General features: G+C 35.7%; 2 protein-coding genes across 3 annotated transcripts in view; both read right to left on the bottom strand.

Moving 5' to 3' along the window:
- Window positions 1–1,023: 1,023 nt before the first annotated feature.
- The window catches only part of LOC127650070 (syntaxin-12-like), a 232,927-nt gene continuing 211,178 nt past the window's right edge, over window positions 1,024–22,772 (bottom strand). Inside the window, exons 1-10 of one of the 2 annotated variants that reach the window (XM_052135264.1) lie at window positions 14,264–14,316; window positions 11,853–12,026; window positions 10,108–10,177; window positions 9,934–10,033; window positions 8,854–8,991; window positions 6,586–6,629; window positions 6,381–6,486; window positions 6,023–6,095; window positions 5,020–5,102; window positions 1,024–2,023 (exon numbers count right to left, since the gene is read on the bottom strand). In XM_052135264.1, coding sequence (XP_051991224.1) covers window positions 1,931–2,023; window positions 5,020–5,102; window positions 6,023–6,095; window positions 6,381–6,486; window positions 6,586–6,629; window positions 8,854–8,991; window positions 9,934–10,033; window positions 10,108–10,177; window positions 11,853–11,940 — 795 coding nt within the window. In that variant the 5' untranslated portion in view covers window positions 11,941–12,026; window positions 14,264–14,316 and the 3' untranslated portion in view covers window positions 1,024–1,930. Of the gene's footprint in view, window positions 2,024–5,019; window positions 5,103–6,022; window positions 6,096–6,380; window positions 6,487–6,585; window positions 6,630–8,853; window positions 8,992–9,933; window positions 10,034–10,107; window positions 10,178–11,852; window positions 12,027–14,263; window positions 14,317–22,772 lie in introns of those variants that run through there. The other variant, XM_052135265.1, reaches the window with a different exon arrangement.
- Window positions 15,724–22,587, bottom strand: LOC127650119 (tRNA selenocysteine 1-associated protein 1-like). The gene is made up of 5 exons (XM_052135312.1): window positions 22,583–22,587; window positions 18,868–18,999; window positions 18,664–18,783; window positions 17,356–17,449; window positions 15,724–16,224 (listed from the first exon to the last, which is right to left on the bottom strand). The coding sequence occupies exons 1-5, from the start codon at window positions 22,585–22,587 to the stop codon at window positions 16,129–16,131; spliced, it is 447 nt and encodes a 148-aa protein (XP_051991272.1). The 3' UTR covers window positions 15,724–16,128.

Raw genomic sequence — 22,772 nt, forward strand, 5'->3', positions numbered from 1 at the left:
ATGCTGTTGATTGAGCTTAACTTGTATTGAACTCGAAACATTCCTTTAATGATAGTGACGCGCCGATTTCTTCTCCAAAAATCACTTATTCGTTCACTTATAATATGCATTTAGAACGGCACAGGAGGGGCATATTATCAGAACTTGAATAAGAAGTTTATTGAACTACTGTGAAGTGGTCAACAAACAAGCACAGGACTTTCTAGAGTGTCAGGATCGTCAAAATAAAAGCCAGAGGGTTTTAAAGTTAAAGGTAGACGACTGAAATATATTACTGTTATATTTAAAATTCTATAAGTCAATAATACTAATAATAATAATGTATTATTATCATCATTATAATTTTACAAATTATAATAATATTTAAGTTGAAGGTTCCAAAAAATAACTGTGAATGAAGTCTTACATCTGAAGTGAACAAATAAGAGATCTGAATCCTTTCAAGTCCAGATACAAGCTGAAAAACTTTTGCAAGTAAACTGGTTTCTTTTCCACTGAAGACTTGAATTACTGTTCATTTTGTTTTAACATTAACCAGTATACTAGTTAACAATAAACTTTTTATTAATAAGCTATACATTTATATTGAAATACACACTGCAGCACACACACAATTAGTTCCACACAATAATGTAAAGATATTCTAAACTGATTATGCATAAAAAACAACACTGGTTTTGGATCGGTCAATAGTGAGCAAGTGGTATCACTGCATCCCTATGTTGGTCCACACCACAATCGACTGCTCCAGTGTTCTTTGTCATTGGACCAAAACCTCCTCATCAAAGTGGTCTCCAGTCAATTGTTCTGAGTGCGATTCCTGAAATTGTCATACTGTAAATTCAGTATGCTTATCTGAACATAAGGAAGGAAACACACCAGGTTCTCAAACAAATGTTCCATATGAGCCCTGAGAAATCTAAAACATATCCTGATTGATCTCATTAAAAGTGCTCATTTCTCCACTGCTTAATGTGGCTTGAACCTTTTTATGACAGAATCCAGTACAAACAGAAATAGTTAAGACATGTTTATTTACTCGTGTACTCAAGAAGTCATATAAATCATTTTTTTAAAAGAAAGACATTCATTGTTTGCATGTTTTAAAAGTACGGGTGCAATTCTTTTTACATCATTTGAATGCATTGTGCAGACTTTTCTTGTAATATACAAATCTGTTTCAGTCATAATAATGGTTAAGAGTTCTTATACTACACATTTACAGCTATATAATCAGGGTATAATAGACATATACATTAAACCTACGAGTTAACTACATGTACGGGACAGTTCTGAATTGGAGTTCTGAAGTTTTTTGCATTGCTGCATTATATTTGAAATTCTACCACTTGTCTAATGTTAAACGGTATCAACAAATGTTGTCGAGTTGAAAATGTGTGACTGATTTTGCAGCTCCTCTAAGAATTTTGTCTTTAACTTATTGGAGAGTGACAAACTTGGCAACTTTAAAGGAGCTGAAATGTACAGTTCACAAGACATCTAAAACATCCCAAAGTCAAAATGATATTACAATAACATAAGATGTAAGAAAAAACCTTTCGCCCATCAAAAAACAGTTTTCTGAAAATGAAATAACCTGCTTTTACTTAGAAATGTAAAGTAGTGTTAGTGCTAGAAACATACCACAAGAATCAAAATGAATAATCTTATATTACTTAATTCTCTTTTTCTGCCCCATTCACAAGCTCATTCTCCTTCATTGTGAATTAAAGGTCATGGGGAGAGGGGCTGAGGAATGTCACATTCCGTTTAGCCACTTCATACCTCATCTACCCCAGCAAACTTACACTGATGGATCTAAAGGTGCTGCGAGAGCCTTTGACCTTCCTCCTCATGTGGATGGCAATGGGTTTGTGAGCGAGAAATTACATTAAATATAGAGAAAGAGGGGAGGGTAGACGAAGGATCTTCACTTGGAGATTTGCCAGATGATGATGCCGATGATCACGAGCACTACGGAGAGGACCAGTGCCAGGATGCACATCTTCTTACGGGACTTTTGCTACAGTGGAGAGAAGGATAGAGAATACTGAGCATCAAAAAACAGCATGTACGCCTTGCTACACATTTTTAAATGGCTCTTTAAAGTACTTAATTCTGATCAGCCAATCATGGTATTTTGTGGCCAAATATTGTTGCATAATTGGCCACTGAACTAGGTGACCGATTTTCTACATTGCGGTGTTAGTTTCACATCTCTCATATAATTTCATGGTCTCTTCTCACATAAATTAATTTCAGCTCAAATCAATAATTCGGCTCCATTTATTTATTACCAAGTAGAAAACATTCAATTCAATCATATATGATTGTTTTACTCATTATAATTTAGATAATTGTAACTAATATATATATATATATATATATATATATATATATATATATATATATATATATACACACACACACACACACACACACACAGGTGCTGGTCATATAATTAGAATATCATCAAAAAGTTTATTTCAGTAATTCCATTCAAAAATTATGGATATTATATTCATTCATTCCACACAGACTGATATATTTCAAGTGTTCATGCCTTTTAATTTTGATGATTAAAACTGACAACTAATGAAAAACCCCAAAATCTGTATCTCAGAAAATTAGAATATTGTGAAAAGGTTCAATATTGAAGACACCGGGTGCCACACTCTAATCAGCTAATTAACTCAAAACACCCGCAAAGGCCTTTAAATGGTCTCAGTCTAGTTCTGTAGGCTATACAATCATGGGGAAGACTGCTGACTTGACAGCTGTCCAAAAGACGACCATTGGCACCTTGCACAAGGAGGGCAAGACACAAAAGGTCATTGCTAAAGAGGCTGGCTGTTCACAGAGCTCTGTGTCCAAGCACATTAATAGAGAGGCGAAGGGAAGGAAAAGATGAGGTACAAAAAAAGTGTACAAGCAACAGGGATAACTGCACTCTGGAGAGGATTGTGAAACAAAACCCATTCAAAAACGTGGGGGAGATTCACAAAGAGTGGACTGCAGCTGGAGTCAGTGCTTCAAGAACCACCACGCACAGATGTATACAAGACATGGGTTTCAGCTGTCGCATTCCTTGTGTCAAGCCACTCTTGAACAAGACACAGCGTCAGAACACAAAAAGGACTGGACTGCTGCTGAGTGGTCCAAAGTTGTTCTCTGATGAAAGTAAATTTTGCATTTCCTTTGGAAATCAAGGTCCCAGAGTCTAGAGGAAGAGAGGAGAGGCACAGAATCCATGTTGCTTGAAGTCCAGTGTAATGTTTCCACAGTCAGTGATGGTTTGGGGTGCCATGTCATCTGCTGGTGTTGGTCCACTGTGTTTTCTGAGGTCCAAGGTCAACGCAGCCGTCTACCAGGAAGTTTTAGAGCACTTCATGCTTCCTGCTGCTGACCAACTTTATGGAGATGCAGATTTAATTTTCCAACAGGACTTGGCACCTGACAAAGCTACCAATACCTGGTTTAAGGACCATGGTATCCCTGTTCTTAATTGGCCAGCAAACTCACCTGACCTTAACCCTATAGGAAAATCTATGGGGTATTGTGAAGAGGAAGATGCGATATGCCAGACCCAACAATGCAGAAGAGCTGAAGGCCACTATCAGAGCAACCTGGGCTCTCATAACACCCGAGCAGTGCCACAGACTGATCGACTCCATGCCACGCCACATTGCTGCAGTAATTCAGGCAAAAGGAGCCCCAACTAAGTATTGAGTGCTGTACATGCTCATACTTTTCATGTTCATACTTTTCAGTTGGCCAACATTTCTAAAAATCCTTTTGTATTGGTCTTAAGTAATATTCTAATTTTCGGAGATACTGAATTTGGGATTTTCATTAGTTGTCAGATTTAATCATCACAATTAAATGAAATAAACATTTGAACTATATCAGTCTGTGTGCAATGAATGAATATAATATCCAAGTTTCACTTTTTGAATGGAATTACTGAAATAAATCAGCTTTTTGATGATATTCTAATTATATGACCAGCACCTGTGTATATATATTATATGTGAATTCATATCATTTCTTGACATTGAATTAAAGGGATAGTTCACCCAAAAATGAAAATTCTCTCATCATTTATTCACCCTCATGTTATCTCAGATGACCTCTGTAGGTCCATACAATGCAAGTGGATGGTTACCAGACCTTTATAACTCCAAAAGAAACATAGAAGTAATCCATAACACTCCATTGTTTTAATCCATGTCTTCAGAAGTAATATGATAGGTGTGGGTGAGAAACAAATCAATATTCAAGTCCTTTTTTACTATAAATCTCTACTTTCATTTTCACCTCGAAATTCTTTTGTTTTTGGCTATTCACATTCTTTGTGCATGTTGCCACATAGTTGGCAGCGATGTAAATTTATAGTAACAAAGGACTTAAATATTAATCTGTTTTTCACCCACAACTTTTATATTACGTCTGAGAACATGGATTAAAACACAGGAATAATATAGATTACTTTTATGCTGACCTTTATGTACTTTTGGAATTACCATTCACTTGCATTGTATGGACCTACAGAACTGAAATATTCTTCTAAAAATCTTAATTTGTGTTCAACAGAAGACAGAAAGTCATACACATCTGGAAATGATGAGAGAATTTCTATTATTGGGTGAACGAACCCTTTAATGAGAAAGCAGGTCGTCTAAATATGTGCAAACTCTGATACTCAGAGCCACTTCTATGAGGTGCTGTGCTGGAAAAATTATGCAAACAGTGTGAATGAGACTGAAACTGATCCTGAAGGTTCACTCTGTCCCACACATCTGCATCAGTTTCAATCACAATCCAATTATGATTTCATGATGCATTGCACGTATTGAATCATTAAATATGTCTCGCGATGACCAGTACTCTAGGCTTTAATACAGCCAATTACTTTGGACCGTAACCAAACTTGTGCTTTTTGCTGCTTTGACCTCCTAGTGCACATGCTCTTGTTTGTTTGTGTGTGTGTGTGTGTGTGTGTGTGGCTGAAGCTCTCACCTGATAGTGAGCTGCTCTCTGGAGCTGCTCTGCTCCTCTCTCCACATGCACCTCTGCACTTTCCACATTAGCCTCTATGCTGTCTGTAAATCACATGCATTTAAAGGATTACAAGCTGCTTTAAACAATACAACCACTCAAGTTTACAGATCAAAAAACACATTGTGCACAAGCTTCACTTTTCTGCTTTTAAACACATGCATTTCAGTAAAAGCATTACTGTAACTGCTATTTTGCAGTTAAAAGTTTAATGGGTTAGTTCAGCCAAAAATGAAAATTCTCTCATCTTATACTCATCCTCATGCCATCTCAGAAGTGTATGACTTTCAATCTTCTGCAGAACACAAACGAAGATTTTTAGAAGAATGTCTCAGCTCTGTAGGTCCATATAATGCAAGTGAATGGGTGCCAAAAATGTGAAGTCTTATGAAGTGATATGATGAGAAACAGATCAATATTGAAGTCATTTTTACCATAAATCTCCACTTTCACATTCTTCTTCTTCTGTTTTTGGTGATTCACATTCTTTCTGCATATCACCCTCTACTGGGAAGTGAGGAGAATTTATGACAAAAAATTTTTACTTAAATATTGATCTGTTTCTCACACACCTATCATATCGTGCCCAAAAACATGGATTTAACCACAGGAGTCATATGGATTACTTTTATACTCCCTTTATGTGGATTTGGAGCGTAAAACATTTGGCACCCATTCACTTGCATTGTAAGGACCTACAGAGCTGGAATATTCTTCTAAAAATCTTCAATTGTGTTCAGCAGAAGCAAGAAAGTCACACACATCTGAGATGGATCACACATCTGAGAGAATTTTCATTCCTGGGTGAACTATCCCTTTAAGCATGTCACAGATGCGGTCAAATAAACCTCAGTTGTTTTGAGCCCAGAACATTCCTTAGAAGTTGCAGTGGTGTGGAAATCCCAGACAGTTCTATCAACATAGTGCACAGTATGCTGTCCGTTTATAATCAGACTGTACTCACCAATCATATCCCCCTGATCGTGGATCATCACAGCAAGATCCTTGAAGATCTGATTCACATCTAAAATGTCGGACTGGAATCACACACAGCAGAAAACTTAAGCAAAAGCACTCATCACTGCATAAATACATATAAAATTGCACTTCATGAAACAGCAAGTAAACACAATCAGAACCTGTGTACTGCATACAGAGTTATTTATGATCCTCCAAGCAGTGAAATATGAAACATCTTTAACTGCCTCCCAGCACTTCCAGTAAGAAGTTAGTTTGCACATAGCCTATGTGATGCAGTAACTTTAATCTCAAACACTGATGTTATGAGACACAAATGAATTAGTCAAAAAAACAAAAACAACCTCAAGTTGTTGAATGGCAGTTTCTCTTTCTTTAATGAGCTCCAGGTCTTCTTCTGTTATGGCCACATCTTCTGTCTGTGTGGTGGTCTTACCCCAGTCATCATTACTACACACACACACATTTGTTTACTCTGTGCTCCACTATAATCTCACAGCATTGAATAAATGCAAACTTTTAGAAAAAAAGATCTAAAACTTTACTCACTTATCAAGGGACACCAGCTGTTCATCATGACCTCCATCATCAGCCTGCAGTTCACAAAACAAAATTCCTTCAAAAATTAATACTAAATAGTTTTATTCAAGGTTTCTTAACATTAAATTCAACACAAAAGCAACTTTTTACACCACATTTAACTTCCGTGATTTCCAGGTGAAAGAGAACAGTGGGATTCACTGGAAGTTAATGTGGGGTTGATATTGGTGATCAGGATTTGATTATTACACAACGATTCTATTGAGTAATGTTATTTTTGGTTACATGAGAAGACTAGTTCTTGCAGAGCCAGAAATTCTAACATAATAACATTTTGATGAAAAATGATGGAAACAAAATATTTTATTTAGAATAATATGCACTGCTGAATCGACCATGAACACATATTACAAAAGTAAATAGGGTCATTTATTTTTTTACCTGAATGTTTCCTGATATTCTTTAAATGCCTAACATGCTTTTGATGCTGTGTTTTAAATTAATAGGTCACTCAAAATGTTTTATTCTCTCATCATTTCCTCACCCTCGTGATATCACATATGTGTATGACTTTGTCTTCTGCAGAACACAAATGAAGATTTTTAGTAGAATATTTCAGCTCTGTAGGTCCATAAAATGCAAGTGAATAGTGATCAGAACTTTGAAGCTCCAAAAAGCATAAAAAGGCAGCATAAAGGTAAAACATAAAACTAAGTGGATTAATTAATGTCTGAAGCAATATGATAGGTGTGGTTGAGAAACAGATCAATATTGAAGTCCTTTTTTTTCTCCTCCTATGACCAGTAGGTGGCGATATGCTTGAAGAACGTGAATCACAAAACAAAAGAAGAATGTGAAAGTGAATGTGAAAAAAAGGACTTTAATATTGAACTGTTTCTCACCCACACTTATATCCCTTCTGAAGATTAATTTAACCACTGAAGTCATATGAATTACTTTTAAGCTGCCTTTATGAGCTTTTTGGAGCTTCAGAGTTTTGGTCACCATTCACTTGCATTATATGGACCTACAGAGCAGAAATATTCTTCTAAAAATCTTCATTTGTGTTCTGCAAAAAAAAAGACAGTCATACAAATCTGGGATGGCATGAGGCTGAGTAAATGATGAGAGAATTTTCATATTTGGGTGAACTGTCCCTTTAAGAATCATGTTCTTAAAGGAATATTCCAGGTTCATTAAATGTTAATCTCAATCAACAACATTTGTGGCACAATGTTAATTACCACAAAAAAGTGTTTTGACTTGCCCCTCCTTTTCTTTAAATAAAAAAAAGCAAAAGACTGTGTTACAGTGAGCAATTACAATGGAAGTGAATGGGGCAACTGAACATTATACAGTAATATTCACGGTTTCAAAAGTATAACAAGACATAAACAATACCAGTGTAAACATGATTTAAGTGTGATAAAAAAGCTTTACACTTTTCTAAGTTATAGCCAATTTTACAACTTCGTTGCCATGACGATGTAATGTCAACAAACCATAAATGACTGTAGAAATGCCGATTTAAACAACTTTACAGCTCAAATAATACATGTAATACATTTTTATAAAATTATAAGCTTCGTATTTCTGCCTTTAAACCCTCGAAAAATTGGCCCCATTCACTTCCATTGTAAGTACCTCGATGTAAATTAATATTTGTGGTAATCAACATTATGCCAAAAATGCTGTCGATTGAGCTTAACTTGTATTGAATCTGGAATATTTCTTAAAAAAAATTAAAAAGCAAGTTCTCTTTTTCATGCTGTCTTGGCTAAACATCTGTGTTTTGTATTAACCACATCTTAACTAGTTGAAACTACTGCTGAGAGCACTCACTTTACAAAGAACATATTGAACTTTTCTCAGCAAACCTAAATATGGGTCAAAGAAAAGAGAAGCGAAGCTTGTATATAAATGTAAATGTATAAATCTTTACTTCCTGTATGTGTGGAGAACAAATGCAGAAGAGTGATCAACAGCATCAACTTACAACAAAAGCTTTGTATACTAAAATATTAAGCCATCATTAAGAAACAGTTAAAAGAGTATTGTGTAGTTAGCTTATCAACATGCTAACATCAAACACTTTTGGAATCAATTGTAAGCATTAGTCGCGTGCGTCTCTTGTGCCTTTTACATGAAGAGTGCTATTTGTGTGGTCTGAATGACTTTTCAGTTCAGATGCTGCCTATCTAGAAAGCAAGACAGCTTATGATTGGAACAGAGCAATAGAGTAATAAGTTATTGACAAGAGATCCATGTGTATCTTACAGAGAGGCGAGACCCTGCTCGAGCTCTGGCCACAGACTCTTTCTCTTTCTCCGCGGCTCGACGCTGCACTGCCTGGAAGTTGTTCAGAGCAGCGGAGAAATCGTTCATGAGCCGGTCCTTCTGGATCTTCTGCTGTCTCTGTGTAGAGAAGAAAATCTCAAATTTAGATGAGACGTTACAATTTGCAACACTAGCATAGAACCACTTTCTCATTTCTCATTTCTTGATTTCAGTTCCTCGTCTTGTATTTTAACACATTTCTCTGAAAGTTTAAAAGCAAGACCAGGAGACTGATTATTTCATAAACATCATAAAATATATACAGAAGTTTAGGATTTCTGATATACACTGTTAAATATTTTGTGGAACATTTTAAGGAATAGTCCACCCAAAAATGCTAATTCTCTCATCATTTACACACACATGCCTAAACTGGTGTGACTTTCTTCTGCTGAACATAAACAATGATATTTTTACATTTACATTTACATTTATGCATTTGGCAGACGCTTTTATCCAAAGCGACTTACAGTGCAATTATTACAGGGACAATCCCCCCGGAACAACCTGGAGTTAAGTGCCTTGCTCAAGGACACAATGGTGGTGGCCATGGGGTTCAAACCAGTGACCTTCTGATTAACAGCCCTGTGCTTTAGCCACTACGCAACCACCACTCATATTTTTTAAAAATGTATGAGGTGTTTTTGTCTATACAATGCAAGTCAATGGGGTCTAACACATTAAATACTCCAAAAAGCACATAAAGGTAGCAAAAAAGTTATCCAAAATGACTGGTGTTTGAATCATGTCGTCTGAAGAGACATGATTGGTTTTGGGTGATAAAACAAACCAAAATTCTGTGAATTCCTTTGCCTTAAATGTGCTTTTTGGAGCCCACTGACTTGCATTGTATAGACAAAAACAAATCATATATCCTTTGAAATATCTTTGTTTGTGTTCCACAGGAGAACGTAATACGAATAAGAAATGGGATAAGGGTGAGGAAATGATGAGAGAATTATCACTTTTGGGTGAACTATTCCTTTAACAAGCTGAGTGATAGATTGCAGACAAACACACCTGTTCAGACAGGGAGACAGGAAGAGAGAGTGAGCCGAGGTCTTTAAGGTGTTTGTTGGTCTCCTTGGCCAGCTGGTTTGTATAGTGTTGCACCTGCTGACTGTAAACAAATCACACAGATTTAGAACAAAAGAGCACAGCGCCAGAAATAAATGAAGAGCAAAACACACTCACAGTCTTTCTCGCAGGTCACTGCTGTCTTGTTTTGTTCCCAGCTGGTTTACCATGCTCTTGATTTGAGCCGCTAAGAAAGAAAATGCAAAGTTACAACAAAAGTAAATTCAGCTCTCTCACTGTAGACATTGGGCAAAATTCATGTGGGTCATATTTCACCCCAAAACCAAAAAAAAACAAAACACAGAAGTTATATTTTGCGTAAAGAAAACAAAGCCTATTTTTAGGACCATTGATATTTAAAGGAATGTTCCAGGTTCAATACAAGTGTGGAGCGGAGGGGGGCGGGGCCGGGGCGGAATATCGCGCGCCCGGTCCCCAATCGGCCTGATGAGGTGCGTGAGGGATAAAGGCGGTCGGTGACGATGGTTCGAGAGAGAGAGAATTACGGGCATGTCCGTCGTGTGTGTGTTTGTTTATGCTTTTGGTTTGAGTTTAATTAAATTATGATTTATGTTGACAAGCCGGTTCTCGCCTCCTCCTTGCCCATCCTTAACCATGTTACAACAAGTTAAGCACAATCAACAGCACTTGTGGCATAATGTTGATTACCACAAAAAATATTACTTCGACTCGTCCCTCCTTTTCTTTTTAAAAAGCAAAAATCTGGGTTACAGTGAGGTACTTACAATGGAAGTGAATGGGGCCAATCCATAAACGTTAAAATACACAGTTTCAAAAGTATAGCTAGAAAATATACATATTATATGTGTTAACATTACTTTAGCGTGATAAAATCGCTTCTTAAATCACATCTGTGTAAAGTTCTTTCCTATTTTACAACTTTGCTGCCATGCCACTGAAACCTTATATTCACAGTTTTGGATATAAATTACACTGATAAAGTTAGTAAGTGAATTTATCACACTATACTCATGTTAACACATATAATGCTTACGTCTTGTGGCTAAACATATAGAACGGTTTGTTTATTAAAACGTCTATGGACTGGCCCCCACTCGCTTCCACTGTAAGTGCCTCTGTTTGATAAACGGAGTGTGAGTTGAAATGAATTTTTGTGGTGATCAACATTATGCCACAAATGCAGTTGATTGAGCTGAACTTGTATTGAACTCAGAGTTAGGGATGTTAACCAAAAATTGTCATTAACATTCTGCACACACCATGACAGTGTGTTAAAGTACAACATGAAAACAAGCACTGTTGATCTCCTTGTTTCATCCCAAACTACAATTACATCAGTGATCGCCGGAAAAGCACGAAGGTACATTCACATGATGTCACACTATCATCAGAGAAGCTGATCCAAAATATCCCACGATCCACAACTTGAACTTTTAATGCACTCAAATATGTATACAAATGATATATATTTAAGTATCTTTAAGTTACTACTAACAGTAATTAAACAATTCCCAAATTCAAACTAAACATTGCCTAAATGTATTAAAATACACTGAACTAAGAATATTTTAAGAGGACAATGCCAATACTTGCATTTCTTAAGTGTAATAATTTAAATTATATTTAAACAACAGGCTACATCCACGTGCGTTTTGCAATATTAACATTGACGATTAATTGATCGTTAATTTCCACGATGATCGATTATTAAAATGTTTGAAAATTGACATCCCTACTCAGAATACTTGTTTAAAGATAATAAATATCTTGTATCAAGTGCCTTATCAAGAAGCACAAATAATTCATTGCAAATGACTCGCACATTCAGATTCCTGTAACAGAACTGAAGAGCACAGATCCACTGATGTGCAGAAACTCACTGTTCTGTGTGGTCTTTTGAATGTTGGAGCTGCATATTTGGATGAGACTGCTGAAGTCCTTCGGTGGGACACTTCTTCCATACGACATGACTGCTGGATACTCCGCTAGCCCTGGTGTCTAAAGATAATGGGAGGGGTAGACTTGAGCAGGAAGCGTTTCAGTGCCTGAAAATTCTGAGGACAGACAAACATTTTGTCAGAATACATACTATGCAGTTGACTTGAAGGCCTTTTTCATTATAGCTGCCTTGTATCATTCACGCAAGTACTCAGAGAAGTGTGTAATGTCATCTTACAACATGCATAGTGAGGATTAGATAACCAGATATTACGTCTTAACATTAAATAACCCAAATCACATTACTGATCTAGATACAAGTGTGCACTTTGAAGCTACAGCCCAGAACTGCATAAACATTCCATTCATTTCCACTTGAGGCAAGCTTAAACCTTGTGCGTCAATTTAAAAAAAAGTTACTCAGAGGTCCTTAGAGGACAAAAATGTCAGCATCAAAAAACTGTCATAATAATATTATATATTAATATTATGTTCCACTTTTAATTAGTTAATTTTTTAACCAACATCAGTCCTGATCATAACTAACAAATATTCATTCATTTTCAGGATTTTAACACTTAACAAATGCCAGATTGTTTATATAATGCCATTGTTGTTTTCTTACATACACACACACAAACAAAACACATTCTGACATTGTTACGTCCCTGTGTGTGTGTGTGTGGTTATTTGCCATTGTGTTATTCTGTCACCATACAGAGACCTTCCATTGGTGGTTCCCGCTGGAATTCCCGATTACAAAATTGGACTGCCGCCTATATAAAGCACGCCCCAAACACGTTCGAGAGGAAGTTTTTGGTTTTGAGGAGGAAGCTTGCTATTGAACGTTAACATTGTAAATTATTGAGTGTTATACATTGTTTAATCGTTTTATCTAACTTGCCTAATTTGTGTTCTTGTGACTTTGGTACATCTAGTTTGTTTTTCCCGATTGGCTTTCGCTAGTTGAGCTTCCCTGATTTAATCATTCTGTTTGATATCGTGATACTAGGGGAAATGGACAGGTAAGGTCACGTGATGTACATGTATAATAAATCACGTTTGAAAAACCATATAACTGTAAGAATCATTTGTTATCCAGCACATCAGATATGTGTTAATGTCATTTTAATGCTACTACCCTAATACTTCTAGACGAGCCTGGGGGTTGTAACAGACATCTATACCACAACACCCACACAATTTTAGATGCATCATTTATTCAACTGGCCTGCAGTGCTCTATAATACAGCAAACAGAAAATAGGAAAAAAGCATGTATTTGCTCCATAGGCTAAACATGTGAAAATGGCGCCATCTGTTGGAAAATATTAAAAAATCTAAATTTTGCATCCAGGGTTCTGGGATGAAAGTATAACATCATAGATTTCCTGATTTTATGCTTTAATGGCACTGGGATCAAATATTGCAGTTTGAATGGGTTTCAAAGGGGACGTGTTTGTCATGAAGGTCCTGAGTGTAACTATTTTGTGTACACAGTGTAGATGTATTATAGCAACTGAGATTGAAATATCAAAATTCCCCCAAAAATACACACCTATGCCATTGGCATTAACACAGCCAAAACTATTGGAAAAAAAATGTAAGACAAACATGTCGCACAAGAGTTAACATAAGAAAACATTCAAATAACACCCAACACATAAACGTCATACAGACTCACTCGGTGTTGGCAAACTGCTTATTCATGCAACCATGTAATCAAACATACACTTTAAAAGTCAACACCCTCACAGGTTTAGTTTTACTAACGTCGATAGTGAATTTAGAGCACTAGTGTGATTATTTTCAGTAGGATAAAGTTATTTACGAAAGACTGAAGACTTAAATAAGCCCATATGTTATGTGAATGCCCAGGTTAACGGTATATAGAGATATTTGAGTAATATTTAATAGTCAGTTCGGTTCGTTTTACTGGTGAATGCAGAACAGTGATCAAGACAAAAACACACAGTCTGAACACTGAAATGTCGATCGTAACCGATCTCAGATCTGTGAATGCTAAACTCGTGAACTTTATACACTCTAACTGGTGTAAAACACTGCTGCAGAGTGCTGTTACATGGCCAGGGGGGATATTTATTGAATACAAATGCCTGCTTTAAACCTACAAATCAAATTAAAACTTTATCACAAACCTAAACCCGGTTAAAGCGTAAAACAACATCCGAAAACAGAATTAGCATAAAATAAACGGACAATGTCATTATATTAAACTCTGCATATCTAACCTCGTCTGAGATCTAGAACTCATCTGACGATCGTACCGGGTATATAATCATTTAGTCAGCGTGTTTTGTTTTATTCTGGTAAAAAAAATATAATGGACTTACTTGAGCTCAGGGCCGCTCCTTGCACGGGACTTCCGGTCTGATGCACTTTGTGCTTCCGGTAAGGGGCAGAGCAATATTGAACACATGACTGTACCAGAGAGCATAGTATTTTTGATTAAATCGTCTCTAACTTATGATGTTGGTCATAAAGAACAACCTCAATTATTTTTGGGAGGAACGTTATTTTTAAGTACAGCCTGTAATAACAAATTTATCCGCCAATTATCCCATTCGCAGTTAGCAAAAGCACCAAGAGCAAAAAATTCAATGGAACAAAGCGTGGTTGTTACCATATAAATATTGTATTTCAAATAAAATTAAAGAAGTGCACTTTAAAGTTTTGCACAAAATATATCCTGGCGAAATGTTGTGATGTAAGCGATTTGTGTACTTTTGTAATAATGAAAGTGAAAGCCTTGGCCATTTATTTTTCTCTTGTAGTATATCTTCGAAGTTTTGGTGTGAATTGAGTAATTATTGTTTTTCTACAATTGATAAAAATTATATTTTTTGCATTATTAGCAAAATTGTATTTGCAAAAGCAGAGGTATCTTGATGTGGAGTACTTGGTTAAATCTTTACAATTGCTCACGAATAAGAAATGTTCTTCTTTTTTAAGGTATTATGATAACATTTTTGTATGAGCCGTGAACAAGAACAAATATAACGGTTTTTTTTATGTTTATTTATTTTATGTTTTTTCTGGGTTTTTTATTTCTTTATTTATTTTTCTTCTATTGTTATTATCTTTTTGTATATGCAATTATAAATGTACACTTGTTAATTTTTTTGCCTTTACAATAAAAATATATATATATATATATATATATATATATATATATATATATATATATATATATGTATATATATATATATATATATATATATATATATATATATATATATATATATATATATATATATATATATATGTTTATATATATATAAACTCCTTACAGAATATATTTGTAAATATTGGAATATTTTGCAATAAATGTAAAAATAATTTTTAACTTATATATTAACTTAGAATCAACCACCTAAAATCTATAGTTTATATATTCCCATCGTTTTGTATTGAATGACACAATTCGCAATGCTTCATGGGATTGTATTTTATGCCTTTGTACTTTGTCTTTATGTCCAATTTTAAAATACTTTTTTGCCTCAAAATAAAAAAATAAAAAAAAATGAACACATGACTGTTCACTGGAGTACAGGGGGAAAACACTTACAATAAAATGTGATATAAGAAAATAAAAACTGAGTAAATGATCTGCACACATATGAAATGTTCAATGAGTGACTGTTGTATATTGAAATTATTGTTACTTAAATAATTAAAACTAATAAAACGAATTAAAGTTATTGCAATATATATAACAAATATTTTGTTTAATCAGAATCAGAATCAGCTTTATTGCCAGGTATGTGTACACATACGAGGAATTTGACTCAGGATTGTACATTGCTCACGATGTGCTTACTCATACAAAAATACAATAACACAATAATAAAATAAAATCAGACACAGGCTACAGTGTAGACAAAACAAATATTCACACTATGAACAAAAACAATATAGACATATTGACAAATAGTGCAGTGATCAGAGTGAGAGATGTCACTGTCTTAAAAACCAGCATTTTTCTATAATGGATATCATGATGTGGGCTTGGGAAAACTCTGATGAAGTTTTATCAGTCAACACTCTTCGCCGCTGCATCCATGCAAGTTAAGACTTTACTATGCAAAGGAGAAGCCATACATCAACAATGTCCAGAAGCGCTGCCGACTTCTCTGGGCTCGTTCTCATCTGAGATGGAAAGTAGAACAGTGGAACTGTGTTTTGTGTTCTGACGAGTTCACATTACAAATAGTCTCTGGAAAAAACAGCCAAACAGCCAAAGAGGAAAATGACCATCCAAGTTGTTATTAGTGTCAGGTGCAAAAGCCAGTGCCTGTAATGGTATGAGAGTGTGTCAGTGCATATGACACGGGTAACCCGCTCATCTTTGAGAGCACCATTAATGCAGAACCATTTGTACACATTTTGGAGCAACATATGCTGCCATCCAGATGCCATCTTTTCCAGGAATGTCCCTGCATTTTCCAGTAGATCAACATCAAACCACTTAGTGCCCAAATTACATGTGCATTATTGTGTAAGCAGAGAATCTGGGTGCTAGATTGACCTGCCTGCAGTCCTGACCTGTCTCCAATTGAAAATGTATGGGCATTATGAAGCACACCATACGGCAATGTAGACCCTGTACAGTTGTGCAGCTGAACACCTACATAATGGATGAATGAGGGGAAATTCTGCTTGCTAAATTTAACAAACTTGTGTCTTCAGTGCCCAAACGCTTAATAAGAGTAAGAAGAAATGGTGATGTTTCCCAGTGGTAAACACTCGACTGTACCAACATTTTTGGAGCATGCCGTAATCATCTGATTTGAAAATAGAAGAAATTATCAAATGAAAACATCAAATAATGTGTTGTTGTAGTGCTTTCAATAAAGCACAGGGTGAAAGTAATTTACAAATCACTCCTACTTGTCCCACATTTTTGTAAAAGGGTTGCAAAAATGGCAAAAATTAACACAGCTCCTTGTTTGCAGAAGTTTGACCTCTAAGAACAACAAACTAAATGTTTTGTTGGCTAAGCACAGCCTTTCAGGACTATTGTTGAAAAGGGGGAAAAACATGTTTCAGGTTCTGTTTTGTAGACAGACAGATAGACAGATAGACAGACAGACAGACAGATAGATGATTGACCGATGGACAGACAGACAGACAGATAGATGATAGACAGATGGACAGACAGTCAGACAGACAGACAGACAGACAGACAATATTTATTTAAACTGAAACATTTTTATTTAAATTTACTGATTGTTTACTGTAAGTATCCCATAAATAGAACGCAAGCAAAATACTGACAAACAGAATTATTGGAAAACAGAATCACTGAATTTATCCACTTTTACAGAAACAAGACAAATGATACACATCACTGCTTAAGCTGCATTCTGTATGTGCAATAATGTTTCTATATTTAATTAATCTTAACAATCAACTTTTTTAATAACTGGCACTTTGCATCCTCAATCCATCTCCTCATATTGTCAAATCGGCTCTGGCAGGTAACACTACAGGTGACCCCCATCCCATGAATCTGGAGGCTGGAAGATACATCCAATCAGAGCACTGTACAGTTCTTCACTCTGGTCCATAAATCTCTCATTGGCCTCTGTCACATTTATCTCACAGTCTGGGTCAGCAAGACAGAGAAACAATGAACAGGTGTTCCAGTAATGGAAGATATCTTGTTTAGTGAAATTAAGGCTTATTCACAATGTACAATGTAAACATAATGAGGCCAGAAAACATTACATCACATTACTCCTCAAATCTAACACACAAAAAAAGACTTACACTCAAGGATGTCATTTCCATCATCTCTTAATCTTACTTCCGTGTGTAAGATGAAGCATTTATAAATCAAATTCTTTACTATTTATTGTTATTATTTGTTTATGTCTTTGAGCATCAAAAATCACATCTATCTGTGGGACGTCCTGAGAATAATGCATGTGGCTGTAACCATAGTTCCAGTGATATATAGTAGAATGGCTGGGGTATTGTTTGTAATAGTACTGCATCAGATACAAGTTATGATTGTTGTGGCTTTCTGCAGACAGTTGCTCATTTTGGTTCTAGGTCGACTCTTTCGGACCCTCTTTATATTAAGTAGCCTTAACTACTATGTACTTAACCATTTGATACAATGTACTTATTATGTACATACATGTTGTTGCATTGTAATTAAATACATTAAAAAATGCAAGTGGATGGCGATCAGATATAAGTACATTTAAAGTACTTGCATTTAATTACATTTGTAGTTACGCTTTTAACTTTACCCCAACCCTAACCCCAAAACCTAAATCTAAACCCTAACCCTAACCCTACCCTTACTCCTAAACCTACCCGTACCTCAAACTCAGTAGCAGCAAATGTGGGAAGTTTGCAGAACAACATGTAGTTACACAGTAAATATATAGTCTTGTATGCATTTAATGTTAGTACATAGTAGTTAAGGCCACCTAAAATAAAGTGTGACCACTCTTTCTTCTTCCTAGAGATTACAGGTAGAATTAGATTCATTATATGCCAGTTTTGTAATGCTACTATGGGATAGAAAGTACTTGCGTTGTTGCATCCTAACTATACACTTTCTGACATAGTCAAAACAAGAAAATACCATGTTAAATAGAAAAATAAAAGTACTATTACTATGTGGACTATGTATTTACTTCTGGGTACATTTTAATGGAGCTGTGGTCACTCAATAACAGTGGAAAGATCCGCCTCCAAACTCTCACAATTTACTTACAGTTTGATTTTTGCCAGACTGAGGCCTAATGGTTTCTTCCCAAGTCCAGAAGCACCCTGTAGGTCTGCCAAAGCACGTATCTGATCTCTCTCACTTTCAAAACTCACAAACCCACAGCTCCTACAACCAGCAGCGTCAGCTTTTACAGAGGGAAATTTATGCAAATGAAGAGCTGAACACAGGAAGCCAGGTGTCAGGTCACCGTTTGAGTATCCACTGCTGTGCAGAACGATATTCCCACTGCAGCAGGATGAGAAATGATAATGAAAGAACTCGTACAACATGCCATCATCCACGTCTGTAATGAGATCCATTACGAAGAGAGTGAAAGGAGATCTGCAGGAGACAGCAACGACCATAAACATGTACAGTAATAGGTTTCTTTCTTGCTTGCTTTTATCCTCTCTCATTCTGTTTGTCTTTCTATCTCACCCTCCCTAATGTCCATTGATCTATTCTGAAATGATCACATCTATAGTGCTTCAATAAATCTAATGGATGATATTTGAAGCCCCAAACAGACAGCATAAACATCATCCATACGACTCTAAACTGATCTATTTATCTGTCTTCTAAAGTGAAAGGATCGATATTTAAGTACTTTTTAACTATAACCCGTTGCTTCTGGACCGTTCAAACGGTCTCTCTTGTGATATATTCACATTGCCATGTTACAGACATATTCTCACATTCTCCACTCGGTTGAGACATTCAGGATAAGCACATGAGCGCACCATTGTGAGTAAAGAAACAGATACAAATCAGATCTAAACCAAAACCAATGAGGCTTCTGTACAGCGTTCCTGCTTCTTAGTTGTAAACAGCGCCGATCTTCCATGTGTGTCGCACGTGCGTCAGTTCTCACTTGAACGTGCCAATGCAATTACGTCACATGCGCATACTGCTGCTGACTGGAAGCGATGGTTTCTAGATAAAACGTACTTAACTATTGGTCTATTTCACACCAAAAACTATTGTCTAGCTTTAAAAGACATTCATTGAAATGCTAGAGATGTAGCGATGACGTTTAATGCTGACTGTCTGTAATTTCTGGAGCTTCAAAAGGTCTGATCGCCATCCACTTGCATTTTAAGGACCTACTGAGCTGAGATATTTTTCAGTTTATCTTCAAATGTGTCCTACTGAAGAAAGAAAGACCTATGGCACAAGGGTGAGTAAATGATGAGAAAATTGTCATTTTTGGGTGAACTATCCCTTTAAGATTCTAGTTCAGAACAAATTGACCTATTTATTTCTTCACATTTAAGGCTCTATGGTTCAGTGCATTGAATTGTTACATTTTACCCATTGTAAATGGACTAAGCAAATGTGGGTCACATTGTATGATGCATTTTTTTCAAGCAAATAAATGTCTGGAGTCCAAATAATGTTGAAATTAGAAATGCACCTTTATTTATTCATATAAAAACAATAATGTCAAAATCTTGATTTCTGAGAGTACAAAGAAAAAGCAACACATGGGGCTCTTCCTTTAGAGCAATACCTAGGCTATATCTCATTTGGGGATTTCAGAGATGTACATCTGCAAAGTTCTGGAATGCATCATTGGGGGTCCAAACAACAAAGGTGCTAAAATCCAACTGTATTTGTACTGATTTAGTAATAACAACAACACATTTCTGGACACATTTTTCCCATTTTTGGACGCCATTTGCCTGTAATGCAACAAGGGGTGCTTAACTCAACTAATTTTAGTAACAGACCAACCTATCTCTGAGCAAAAATAAAAATAATGATGCTGCCACCATACAAAACATATTTATTTGACATGTAGTTTTGCTCCAAAATCATAGGAAAATGTCATTTTGATCCTCCTCAGCAAAATACTGGATTAATCCACTATTGATCATTCAAAATTTTAGCTTTCATCATCGTTTAGGTTCAACTTTCTTCAGAAAAAAGTATAAATAAAATAAAGAAATTCAGAATTTTCTCACATTTGGTTGATTTGACATGGAACAAACTGTTCTCATGACTCATATATCATGTAAGGAATGTATGACATCTAAGGAATATGAAAAAAAATACAAATAAAATAAAAACTTAAAACACGTCTCGTCCACTAGCTCCACAAAACTGTACCCTGCATCTTACCTGGCTAGGAATTTACATTTACAGATGGACAGATGAAGTTATTTGAACACTTAAGCCACACTGAAAAATTTACAAATATTACTGCATTTTGAGAGGTTTGAAATGAAGCATTTTACAGTATTTGGAGACTTTCTGGTTGCCAAACATTAGTTCCATGAAGTTCTAGAATCACGTTTGAAGGCAGTTGACACTTTCTTTAATATTTGTTCATATCTTGGCTTGATACTTCCAGCATATTCAAGTGATATTTATGTCCCCACATACTTATAGAGAGACATTTATTATATGAATAGATTGTAAAGCACTTCACCCTGTTATTTTGCCTCAGATCAGTCTCACTTTCAGCACTGTTTCTCCCATGAGTGCAAAAGCTCTGCAGATGAACTCTTCATTTGTGTAGGGCTCCAAATATCAATACACAAACCACATACTTACACCACATACCACATACATATGGCATATCAACATTGTGAAATTTCATTGAAAAGGTCCAAGTATGAATATAGATATAAACAAAAGAATGAGTACATGGATGTATCTGCAACTCACGTTGCTCATCCATGGATTGATTTGAGTTTGTTGCTGTTTCACTGAGCTTATTTTATCGTTAAAATATTTAATGCTGAAGATATGTAGAATTTCCGCGTTTTCAATAATGTTAAGACAGATTGAGAGACTAAAAGCGCTTGTCAGTAAACAGAAAATTCTTGCTGTTCAACAGCGCCACCATGAGGTGAGATTCAGTATTGAATCAACGTTGTTTACCGTGAAATTATACACCATTTTATGAATGGCCTGTACAGTTCTACTTATGAATGCTACTTCGAAAAGCATTTCAGTTTTCATTTTAAACTGAAACATGAATATGTTGGCTTAAAAATGCCTGTTCAGTGATCTAAAGATCCATGATTTCTCCTTGAACTTTTACAGCTAAAACCCCTTAAAGGGAAATTTCACCCAAGAATTGAAATTCTCTCATCTTTACTCGCTCTCATGCCATCTCAGATGTGTATGACTTTCTTTCTTCTGTTGAATACAAATGAAGATTTTTAGAAGGACATTTCAGCTCTGTAGGTCCATACAATGCAAGTGAATGGTGACCAGAACTTTGAATCTCCAAAAAGCACATAAATGGAGCATAAACGTAATCCATAAGACTTTAGTGGTTTAATCCATGTCTTCTGAAGAAATCCAATCACTTTAGGGTTGAGAAACCAAAATGTAACTCCTTATTTGCTATACATCTTGCCATTTCAGTCTTTAGATCATGATATTGAGCTCAATTACACTTCCTAGTGCTTAACATATGGTGCTAGATGGCACTATAGGAAGTGTAATCAGGATTGAAATCATCAAGGACACTGCAGATGCCATGATTTGTAGTGAATTTTGTTTTAAATATTTTGGTCTGTTCTCACTTAAAACCAATTGGATAAGGTACATTTATAATGACTATATATTTGTAGTTTTTAACTACAAAGTTACTTTAAATTTCCACAAAGCTTTTATGGGGGGGGGGGTTATGTGTATTTAACATTCATTCTAGTGATTTGAAACAGCCTTCTTCATGTAAGCTCCATTGAGAGTGCACAAGTGAGAGTGTCTATGAATTATTAACTACAGCTGCCTGATCATGTATCAATGTCCTTCTTGCGTGTTCAGGTTCAAAGATTATATGCAAAATACAAGCACCTCATCGAGAACACAATTTCAACACTGCAGTCAATATGTCAATGCATTACTCAAACTTGACCAGTCAAACTAATGAGAAATGCCTGTATGTCTTCAGTCAGACAGGACTCACTCCATGCCTATGAAGTCATCACAATACAAATATATTCATGATTGAACCTCTGAAATGTTTGAGTAAGCCATTTTCACTCATTCAGAGCTTTATTCTCTTACAATCAGTTAACATCAAACAGTAATATCTACTCTCATATGAATTTCTATGTGGAACTAAAATTATTTAGAAAGTTTTATGATGAAAAATC

This window comes from Xyrauchen texanus, chromosome 10 (assembly GCF_025860055.1).
Source record: "Xyrauchen texanus isolate HMW12.3.18 chromosome 10, RBS_HiC_50CHRs, whole genome shotgun sequence".
NCBI classification, from domain to species: domain Eukaryota; kingdom Metazoa; phylum Chordata; class Actinopteri; order Cypriniformes; family Catostomidae; genus Xyrauchen; species Xyrauchen texanus.